Source organism: Otolemur garnettii, unplaced genomic scaffold, assembly GCF_000181295.1.
Source record: "Otolemur garnettii isolate 467f Iridium unplaced genomic scaffold, OtoGar3 scaffold00165, whole genome shotgun sequence".
Lineage (NCBI taxonomy): Eukaryota > Metazoa > Chordata > Mammalia > Primates > Galagidae > Otolemur > Otolemur garnettii.
Window position 1 is genome coordinate 3721666 of NW_003852560.1, and position 12147 is coordinate 3733812.

The 12147-nt window shown below is 41.1% G+C and overlaps 1 protein-coding gene across 1 annotated transcript in view; it reads right to left on the minus strand.

Moving 5' to 3' along the window:
• The window catches only part of RYR2 (ryanodine receptor 2), a gene marked incomplete at its 5' end in the record, with an annotated part of 583561 nt that overhangs the window by 352312 nt on the left and 219102 nt on the right, over positions 1–12147 (minus strand). The window contains one exon of the mRNA XM_023519246.1: positions 9940–10075. Within this exon, the coding sequence (XP_023375014.1) occupies positions 9940–10075 (136 nt within the window). The remainder of the gene's footprint in view (positions 1–9939; positions 10076–12147) is intronic.

Genomic DNA, 12147 nt, shown 5'->3' on the forward strand with positions numbered 1-12147 from the left:
GGAGGCTGAGGCAAGATAATCACTTGAGCCTAAGAGTTTGAGGTTGCTGTGAGCTGTGACACTCTGCCTAGGGTGACAGAGAGAGAGAGACTCTGTCTCAAAACAAACAAACAAGAAAAACTGCAAAACAACAAAACCTGGTCACTTCTGCTATGCTCAATCTATCATGTTAGTTTTATATTTGAAATCTTCAAAACTGAGTATGTTTTGAGCATGTTCTCTCTTAGACACGGGATTGAAGCAATGGGGACACATGGTCAGCAGTTGAGACTTAGGGGGGAAGGAAGGAGGGCATATAGGATAAAAAATTACCTGTTTGGTCTATTGTACAGTACATCAAGTAACAGGTACATTAGAAGCCTCAACTTCACTACGCACTTCAGCCATGTAACAAAAGACCACTTGTATTTAAAATCTATTTTAATTTTTTAAAAGCATAGATAATATTGCAACGCCTATTGCATAGGTTAAGAAATTAAGCAGTATAGACATGAAAAATAAAAATAAAGATAAAATAAAATAGTGATCTTTGGTGTTGGCATCCATTCAGGAGAGAAAAATATACATTATTTCCTAAAATGTCAAAAAATAAATTGGTGAGAATTGCTTTGCCATTTCAAAAATTTTCTCAGGTTTTTCTTTGGAGACAGAGTTTCACTCTATTGCCCAGACTACAGGACAGTGGCATCATTGTAGCTCATCACAACCTCAAACACTTAAGTTCAAATGATCCTCCTGCCTCAGCCTCCCGAGTAACTAGAACTACAGGTACTCACCATGACATCTGGCTAATTTTTCTATTTTTAGTAGAGATGGGGTTTTGCTCTTGCTCAGGCTGGTCTCGAACTCCTAAGCTCAAGCAATCCATCCACCTCAGCCTCCCAGAGTGCTAGGATTATAGGGATGAGCCTCCACACCCAGCCAATTTTCTTAGTTTTTCAATTTCATGTGACTTATACTAAACATTGATGAAGATTAATGACATCTATCTAAGGGGTATGCATGTGTGAGTATGACTTTTTTTGTAGCTCTCCAGAAATAATACATAATATAATATGAAGAGAAAAGTGAGTATTCACAGAGGGAATGTGCCAAAGATGCATTTCTCAGGCATCTTTAGAAAATCATCCAGGCTTGTAAACGTCCCACAGATTAATTGTGTGCATGTCAGAACAGATGTGTGAACGGAGCCACAGTGACACCTTTCAAACCATGAGCACTGGTGTCTCTAAGATCCTGAGGTATTGCAGATGGCAGGCTCATAAATCTACTTTTGCCGTTCTCCACCTAAAACACACATTAAATATATCCGTGTCAAATGCTAAATTGTTATAGATTCTCATTCCCACCTGTTCCCCTTGCTTGCCGTGCTAACTAGACACAGTGTGGGAGTAGAAAGAAAAAGCGAAAGATGAAAGTAGCTTGCTTCACGCATGACCTTAAGAGAGAATCTTCTATCTGTCTGGGAGACTGCAAGGAGGCTTAACGAGTTTGGGGTTGATGATATTTAAACCGAATCTTTTTTACAGCTGGGTAAAGAACAGTGAGATAGATAAATTTCACAGAAGTAAAATTATCGCCATAATAAAATTTTCCAAGTGATAGATCTTAGTTTTTAATGATTATACAGTATTATGGAAGTATTCTATATATAACCAATCCCCTATTGATACAAAAATTGTTTTCCAATTTTTTTTTTTTTTTTTTTGCAGTTTTTTTGGCCGGGGCTGGGTTTGAACCCGCCACCTCCGGTATATGGGGCCAGCGCCGTACTTGAGCTACAGGGGCCGCCCAGTTGTTTTCAGTTTTATGCTATTCATAATTTCACAGTGGATATGCTTTTCACATTTGTACAAATATATCATCAAAATATATTCATTAAAGTAGAACTTCTGAAGGCAAAGGTTATTCACATTTAAAGTACTATACATATTGTCAAACCAAGCTTTGTCTGTTTTTTTTATGATTGACACAGAATAACTGTATATATTTTTTAAATTTCATCGATTTACATTCCAAGAACAATTACTTGACATTTCCCCCAATGACTGGTATTATCAAATTGTTGACTTACACTAACCTAATAACTGAAATATGACCCTTATATGTTTTAATTTGCATTCCTCTGTCACACTGAAAATCTTTCATTATTTATTATTCTGTGAACAGCCCATACGAATTTATGAAAACTCATAAATTATAGAAACTAGGCCTTCTGTGCAAACTTTATGAATTATAGAAACGAGGCCTTTGGCTTTTCATATGGATTGCACATTTTCCGAAATTTCCATCTGCTTTTAATTTTGTGATGATGTCATTTCCCATACAATTTTAATTTTATACAGTCAATTATATTAGTCTTTTGTTACTTATTAACATTGTTTAACAGTATCTTGTATCCAGACGGTCAAGGCAGTGCAGTGAGTAACAACAGAGCAATGTGGCTGCCTCTGCTACTCACATTACCTTCATCTCTTACTCAACCACAAGCTCATGAGAGCAGGCACTCTCCATCCTGGTAACCACTGTTCTTCATTGTCTAGATCTGGGCATCTCCCATAGCAGGCAATCAATTAATCTTTTGTGAATGGATGAAGTTGCTGTTATGGCCTGAATACTTGGGTTCCCCAAAGATTCACATGTTGAAATCTTAACCCCAATGTAATGGCACTAGAAGGCAGGGGCACCAGAAGGAAATTAGGTCATGAGGGTGGAGATCTTAAGAAATTAGTGTCCTTCAAGGATATCAGAGAGAGACTCTCACCCTCTCTGCCATGTGGGGACATAGTGAGAAAATGCCATAAATAACTTGAGACCTTGCCAGACAGAAAATGTGCCAGGACCTTGATCTTGGAGTTCCCGACCTCCAGAGGTGTAAGAAATAAATTCCTGTTCTCTGTAAGCCACCTAATTTCTAGTATTTTGTTATTGCAACCTGAATAGTATAAAAAGGTTTCTACTAAAACAGATCCGTCAGGCCCCGAGTCCACAGTCTCCTCAACATGAGTCTCTGCCAGAAAAGGATACCCCAAGGATACCCCACCAGGAGTCCACAGAAGGAATTAAGACACTTCATAGAAACAGACCAAAGGAATATTTCCTGAGATGAAGCTTTTTTTGAGACAGAGACTCACTATGTTGCCCTTGGTTGCGCGCCATGGCATCACAGCTCACAGCAACCCCAAACTCTTGGGCTTAAGCGATTCTCTTGCCTTAGCCTCCCATGTAGCTGGGACTACAGACACCCACCACAACACCTGGATATTTTTTGTTGAAGTTGTCATTGTTGTTTAGTTGGCCCGGGCCAGTTTCGAACCTGTCAGCCTCTGTATGTGGCCGGCACCGTAACCACTGTGCTATGAGCACCAAGCCAGGTGAAGCATTTAGATAAATAAACACATGCTCAGAAATACCTAGAAGAAATTCATGTGGAGGATTAAGGAACCCTCCCTTAAGAACAGCAATATGCAAACATACCATTTAAGAATGTATTTATCAAGACATGTTAAGGGCAAAAAGATTTAGAATTTACCTGTCTTGTTGCATGCAATAATTAGTTCAAACATTACAAAGTAATCATGGGCCTGAAAACACTGATGTGTTCTTAGTGACCTATTTAATTATTATACTGCTATCTTCCTTTAAGAGGTGGGTTTTGGGGGATTACAATTTTGTCAATATTAATATCTCCACCCAACCTTTTGGTAATCAAGTGGGTTAAAATAATTAAGCTCATAGACACACACACTTAATATATCCAATTCTCTTTGACATATAGTAATTCTGGATGTTCTGGAAGTATAGAAGGAAGGGATTAGCAAAATGCAATATAGTGAGTCTAGGGACAGAGTGAGTTAGAGCAGAGGGAAAGGAAAGAGACAGAGCCATCCAACACCGAGCTGGAAAACTCGGAAGACTAGGCTAAGAAAGGTAGGACAAAGATTGGAGCTAAGAAGGAGTGGAGGAAAAGACATTAACCAGAAATCTTACACTGTCCAAATATCATGGAGATGTAAGTATTTAGCTATAAGCCAGACGCTAAGGATGCAGATGTATGCTATTGTGCTCAGAGAAGGCACAGAATAATGGGATATGAAGCTTTCAGTCTGGAGATAAATATAATGAAAACTTTAGTCCCCCCATTTTCTAATGAGGAGACCAACAGGCCAGTGCATATCTACAATAACCATGATCCTTTGTCTTCTACTGGCTAATCCAGAGCTTTCCTCCTTATGTCCAACAAGTCTAAGTAAAGTTTCTTTCCTAACACATATTTGAAAGGTCAAAAGAAAAACTAGTATGAAAGCAAAAGTTGAAGAAAAAACTATGTTAACAAGGAAAATGATGAGAACAAGGATTTGAAAGAAAAGGAAAAAAATGCTAAGAATAACAATAACATGATATGCTGAGCATTTGGTGAACATTACTGCATTTAAGCCACCCAACAGCCTTGGGGGAAATGATTATTGCCATTTTACAGAGAATTTCGGTAATAATAATAGTTGTCACTCACACTATGCATTTTTCTAAGTGCCTTACATTAACTCATGAAATTGGCATAATAACTATAAAAAATAAGCATTTTTTTTTTTTTTTTACTTTGCAGGCTGTCACGGTTCCCTAGAAACTCCAACCTGGGTTAGGGGTGGACAGGGGAGATGACCCTGGGTAAATAATGAGACTTCACACCAACTCAGTGAATAAAGACTGGGTAGCCAGGAGAGGCATACATTGACTCACATGCCAAGTGGCAGACTGAGGCCGTGCAGCAGCCCTCTGACTCCTCAGAAAACTTTTATTGATCTCTAAGACAAAGCATTTATGACAAAAATATAAAGATGTCAAAATTCAAAGATAGGAAAAGAAGAATCCCAAGCCCCTGGAAGGTTGAGTAGAAGTGTACAGCTGGCCAGGCACGATGGCTCATACCTGTAATCCTAGCACTCTGGGAGTCCACAGAGGGTGGATAGCTTAAGCTCATAAGTTTAAGACCAGCCTGAGCAAGAATAAGACCCTGTCTTATAGTTGGGTGTTCGGGTGGGTGCCTACAGTCCCAGCTACTCAGGAGGCTGAGAATCACTTGAGGCCAAGACTTTGAGGTTGCTATGAGCTGTGAGGCCAAGACACTCCACCAAGGGCAACAAAGTAAGACTGTCTCAAAAAAAAAAAAAGAGAGAGAGAGTAAGGCTGAGTACAGGGTAATAAATTGTCAACAAAGCCTAATAACCCATTCAGAAAAGGGCAGGGGAAAATAAGTTTGCAGGACAGACAAACAGCTTCCCTAATCTAACTGCATATCAGGAGTTCAAAAGGCTCAGCCCGCCAGGGTCTTCAAGACCTTACCCTGTCCGGGCTGCCTCCAGGCTCCTTTCGTCTTATTCCTGATAGAGTCTCAGGGACAGCCTGCCGTCACTTCACCCTGGATCTAGGGAGCCCACAGAGAGAACAGTCTGTCTGCCTCACACCACAGACGAGAAAAACTGAGCCACATAAGCACCAGAACGTGGGTTCTGAGACTCTAGGAATGGGGAGGGTCATTTCTCAAAGGCTGTTGTCTACAGATGAAAAGTCAGGCTTTTGCATTTCAAGAAAAAAAACTAATCAAGGAGAGGTTACTGGTCCACTGGTTTTTAATAACATGAATTGATGGCTAAATTTATCCTGGTATAGGAAAATCAATGGGAATCACTATAATATATTTATTAGATAATCCAAATGAATAATTATTGAATGCATACTCTGTTTAAGTATGGTACCAGGCAGGGAATAAATGCCTTCTGATTAGAATTCAGTCAACTGTCTGAGTGAAGATTCGTGGTGGTCCCCTCAGCTCCCTGGACAGCATGCCCTGAACACATTCCCCCTTGGAGAGACAGACAGTCCCAGGGTTGATCCCAGTTTCCAGAGCTGGCACCCGACCAGTCAAAGCCAGTGCTGGTAAAACTCCTCTCCTCTTGCCAGAAGGACTGATTCAGGAATGGCCACAGACACAGTTTGGGCTAATGGGAGGTGAGGAATGGTGTGTTTGCAGAGTTTTAAGAAATAACCCATCTTTCTCAAGAGATAACTTCTTAAAGAAGCCCTCTTCCATTTCTTCCATGCCAGAGAGGACGGATGTGGCTCTAGGAGCTGATAGCTGCCATCTGGGGCCGTAAAGGGAAGCCAACTTTGGAGGAAGATGACCCCATGGAAGCCAAAGGGAAGACGTGAAAAAACTACTTCTAGAGATAGGACCAAACCTTTGAGCCAAACCCACCAGCAGACCACCAGTTGTGCAAGCCAAGCCAATAAACACCCCCTCGTGGTGTAAGCCAGCTTGAGTTTGGCCTTCTGTTATTTCTAACTGAACACTTCCCACCTGCAATGGTTCCTCCCCTGTTTGAATAGGCAACCATTGTAAAGAAGCATCCCTCGCCATGTTCCAGTAAAAAACCAAACCACAAAACTAATTACGAGGAACTGAGCTCATGGCCTCCAAGTTCCCAGCATTTTATACAGTGAATGCTACTTCAGTGGGTTCCAAAATGTTCAAATTTAATCCCCAAATAACTCTGTGGAGTAAAAGGGGGTATAGGCTTGAGGGAAAAGGAGCTCAGAGGGCTAAAGCTGCAGCATTAACTCTGTTGAACAGGCTTGTTCTATGATTACAAAAATCATTCTAATTCCCTCTGTTTGTCTTTCTTATTCGTGGACTCAGCCACGGAAGGGACCAACTAGCAGAGACTGTGGAAAGAGGGGGGAGGAAAAGGTGAGATACATCTTATCTCGATTGACCTACAACCACTTTCTTTCTACACATAACCCTTCCTCCCCTCAAACACAGAGCTCACCAAGGAATTCGTCCCACCTCACGCCAAGTTACTAAAGTTACAGTGTGGTGTTAAAACAAAACAAAACCCAGCCACACTGCTGGGTCCACCATATTCAGACATCCAGGACTGTAACTTCCACATAAATGCAATTCTCAGAATTTTGGCATCTCAGCGTCCTTACCTGGACCGTTGTTGTGGGTAAAATAATGAATCTAGATTCCTGTAAAGCCTCAGTGTTCCACGTCCTGTTCACAGAAATGCTGGCTACAGATCACCCTTTAGTCTGAAAGTGCCAAACTGCATGAGTTCAATTTTAATAGCCTATCTAAGAGCCCACCTAATAAAATCATATTAAAGATTTTAATAGGCAGAAGTTTCACCTGCTAAATTATGACTCCATAAACTTTAATGATGTTCAACTAGATTACAAAGGATTTTCAGATGTTTCACTACCTTTCCTTTCCCACATTAAAAATATATTATCTCTTTCCTTTTTTTCACTTTTTTCGTTATCTCTTTTCTGTATGTAGGTACACTTCCCTAGTCCACCAGAACTTATTTAATGAATATATTTATAAAAAATATATATTTATTTTTTTTCTTAGTTTAAAGATTTCAATTGATTTTATTTGAGATTTTGGAATCAGGCGATATGTTCAATAAAACAGAATAAGTATTCCAGTAACGTGAGAATGGAAGAGCGGGAACAAAGAATAAAAAGTGGATGGGTCATTTCTTTCTTTTTTAAATTAAGTCATTTGTACATAGATCATAAATACATTTACGCCATTATGGGATTCAATGTGGGAAGGGCGGGGGATGGGTCCATAGAGGGAGGGTTGGCAGGGGGACCACATCTATGGAGCATATCACAAGTACAAGTTGAATACATATTCATTAAGTGTCTACTATGTGCCAGACATTGAGATAAACGGCAGAGATACAAAAACCAGGAAAGTGCTATTCTTGCCTTTGGAATCAGCCACAGATGTAACTAAGGGACAAATGTGATGAGTTCCACAAGACAGGTAGATACTAAGAGCCACAACAGCAGGGAAGTAAGTCGTACGTGCTTAACAACTGCGAGAAATGTCAGAGTAACTTCAGATGACCATGACCTGTGAACTGGGTCTTGTAGGATATACAGAAATTTCGGAAAAGGTGACAGCAAGAGGATGTCACAGCGGTGTGAACGCGTCTGTGCACAAAATGTGATGAAGTAAGGAGAAGGGGAGGGAAATGGGAATACGTGGAGCTGGAAGGGTTAGCTGGGGCCTCCTACTCCAGGTGCAGCAAGCTGGTCTTACCAGACCGATGCAGAAATATGACAAGTTTCCAAACTGGGAGGTGATGTGCAATAATACGCTGTATTATTGGGTGAATCAGACATGTTAGAGGTGAGGGCCAGAATGGGCTTCTTTTTCTGCACATTTTTCAAATGACACACTGAAAGCCTTTGTTTCAGGGAATCTTTCAAAGACATTTGCAGCACATCACTGTGGAAGAGGGAGATGGCTTCAGAGAGCCGGCAGGCCCCCTGCCCGGGGTAGCTGACTTAAGCTCTGTAAGTCCCTAAGACTCCTTTTCTGGAACTTGCTCACCCGCAGGTCCCACTGTCATCGACCCCCTTCATGTTGTCCTGTGAGGACTGGACTCATGGAATTGACGACACAAGAAATGTTCTAACCCCAAGTACAGCTGGTGCATGAGGTAATAAACTACCTCTTTACCTCCTTGCAGGCTAACTTACTAACTTGCAAATGGGGTAAAATTCCAGACTGTTCAGGTTTTGACAAAAGGACCTATGTTTGCACAGGGCCCACAGGAACGCAGTGTACACCATGGCAACCGAAACTGCCCTTTATAAGCCTAGTAAAGAAAGGTTTGGAAGGTGAGAACTGTGGTAGGGCCTGAGTCTGAGCTCTGCAAGGGTATAGGCGTCTATCTGTGTGTGCGTATATATATAATAGCTGTCTTTCCTATAATTGCTTACTCCCCAGGCGTGATGGGCAGTACAGCTGATGGTCAGGAAGATTCTTAGCTTTCTTCATTGATCCTACAGGTAGCAACATCGCTGTGAAACCCGAGGCCAGCTTTTTAGTCATCTTTCAGGCCCCCCATTACAGTGGACCAACTGACCCACCCAGACCGGTGACTCACACGAAGGAAGTGACTTCACTAGTCTTGCAACCCCCACCCAGGATCTGTGACCCCCACCCCACATCCTGAACCCAACCGCCTAGCCCTTTGCCCATCTGTCTTTAAAAACCCTTTCTCCCAACTTCTCACGGAGACAGATCTGAGAAACTCCTCCCATCTCTTGGCACAGCACCTACAACTTTAAACTCCCCCAGACCTGGCGTGGAGGCTCACACCTATAATCCGAACACTCTGGGAGGCCAAGGCAGGTGGATTGCCTGAATTTAGGAATTCGAGATCAGCAAAAGCAAGACCCTGTCTCTACTAAAACAGAAAAACTAGCCAAGTGTTGTGGTGGGCACCTGTCGTCCCAGCAGCTCAGGGGGCTGAGACAGGAGGACAGCTTGAGCCCATCTGTTTGAGGTTGCTATCAACTATGACACCATAGCAGTTCACCCAGGGTGACAGAGTGAGGCTCTGTCTCAAAACAAAATTAATAAAAAGAAACCTCCTTCGCAACCCGTGCTGTCACAGTGTGCTGGCTTCCTCAGAGCAGCAGGCAAGGAACCTGGTTAGGCTGTCTGTCACTTAACCAGTGTCAAGCATGCCGAGAAACTGTCCAGTGCAGATCTCATAAAGAATAGAGAGGACTGGAAGAGATCCCTGATGAGAAGGGGTGTGAGGAGGATGTAAAGAAGGAACTAAGTCCAGAACCAAAAAGGAAATCTTTAATACCCATCCACATAGAGGTCCCTCACCTGCAAATACTGCAGCTGGATGGCTTTCTCCTTCTTACCCGAAGGCAAACCTACTGCTCTGGCTGCCTCTCATTCAGAGATGGATTTCAGTACTAAACATCATGGGGTTTAGTCCAACTAAGTTAAAAATTAAAAGCCTTACTTAGGAAGCACATTATTAAACTGCTGTTAATTCTGTGATCACTAAATAGACACTACCCAGTGGCCTTGAACCCAACCGTACTCCTTACCCAGCAACTCATACAGAGAATTGAGAATGGACTTCCAAGATTCCCCGGCCTCTCGCCCCGCGACGTCAGCAAAGTGTGCGGCACTGCTGTAGACGTGCAGGCGGTCTATGCACTCCAGCACAAGGCTGATCATTCCCTGCGAAGTTTAAAAAAAAGAAAAACCATCGTCAGAAACCTTCCTCCTGCTCACGGACCAAGAATACTAAGTTGATTTTAAAAAAACCTGTCTGGCTTAAAGTAGGTCTATTAATCATAAAGGAAATTGTGCTTGTTCATTCAAAGGACAGGAAAAGATACATTTGCATGTGAAATGAAATGTTCTTCAAATAGTTCAAGTGGGTTTTGAATTCTCAGTGTCATTATCAAACAGGAGGGGAAAAACAATATAAAGTACTTCCTACTTATGGTATCCTAATATTGAGTAAGCATAAGAACGTTCCTATTCTCTGATAGGCATTATTATTATTATTATTACATTGAGTAAGCATAAGAACATCTGTATTCTCAGATAGGTATCATTATAATAATAATAATTATTATTATACTGAGTAAGTATAAGAACATCTGTATTCTCTGATAGGCATTATTATTATCATTGCTAAATTAAAGATAAAGTAAATTAAATAAAGAAAACTCATTAAAAGACTTTTTAAAGAAATAAAACCTTCATTCTAGAACTTTGTAAGATGCCAGCTAAATTTGAAATAATTATGCTTTATTTTCATTTGTTAGAATCAAGGTTGTGAAAATAAGGCAAAATACATAAAAGGAAGAACTATTAACCACTGACTAATAAAATTAGCTTACATAATACAGAATTTTTCTTTTTTTATTTGAGATAAGGTCTTGCTATGTTGTTCAGGCTTGAGTGCAGTGGCATCATCATAGCTCACTGCAGCCTCCAACTCCTGGGCTCAAGGGATCCTCCTGCCTCAGCCTCCCAAGTAGCTGGGATTATAGGAACCATGACTACTTTCAGCTAATGTTTCCTTTTATTTCTTTGTGGAGACAAGTTCTTGCTATTGCCCAGCTTGGTCTTGAACTCCTGGGTTTAAGGAGTCCTTTCACTTCAACCTCTCAAAGTGCCTAGGATTACAGGCATGAGCCACCATCCCCAGACAACAGAGAATTTAAGAGGTGCTTTGGACCTAAGAACACTTCTACAGCACCATCCAGAATGTCTTATATGATAACTTTTTAAAAAAATAATAGTAATACTTTAGATATTTACAGCCCAATATTTAGTTTCATTTCTTCCAGATATTAAACAACTGCAGTATATTAAATAGTCCAACAATTTAACATACATGAAAATAAAGGCTCCCAGTAAACTATGCCATGTTGCTTGTCATTCTAGCTTTATTTTGATATTTCCTTTGCTTTCATGCCATAAGGCTCGCCAGGTGAGTCATTTCCTCTGTACACACAGCAGGAAAGTCCTCAAAAATGAATATCAGTTTTAAGGGCTTCTGATGGAATATTAAAAAACAGGCTGGAAGGAACATAGATTTAGAGATTATGGGACTCTGCAACTCCAACGTTTTTTGTTAGATACTTTAACAAAGTTACTTTAACTCAGAAAAATTCATTATTCCTCATGTAGAAGAACAGGAACCCTGGCTGAGCTTGCCTGATTAATCCTGTCAACCCGGATAGCCTTCACTGAAACTCTAGACTACATGGTACCAGTTCTAACACCGGCATTCGGACAGGAGACACATTCATCTGCTCTGTTTATCAACTATGACACTTGAGATTTTTTTTTTTTTTTTTTTTTTTTTAGCACCAGAGACCTTGGTGAAGTAAAATTATACATGGAAATGAAATGTATGAAAATGGACAAAGTGGACATGCTCTGTCCCAGCAGGTGCCTGGAGCTCATCCTCTAGGGCTGTCCTCTCCTGGGCAGCTTCCATCCCAACTCAAAGCTCCCTGTGCACCTTGAGGCATTTCTGAAACCACCCTTTATAAATAAATAAAAGACCATAGGGTGGGAACAGAGGCAGGGGCAAGGTATGGGATATATATATATCTCCAGCCTTTGTTCCCCAGCTTGCTTTCTTGGAATTGCTTACTACTCAGGAGTCACATAGTTCATGGTCATAAAAGATTCTTTTTTTTTTTCTGAGACAGAGCCTCAAGCTGTCCCCCTGGGTAGAGTGCTGTGGCATTACAGCTCACAGCAACCTCCAACTCCTGGGCTCAAGC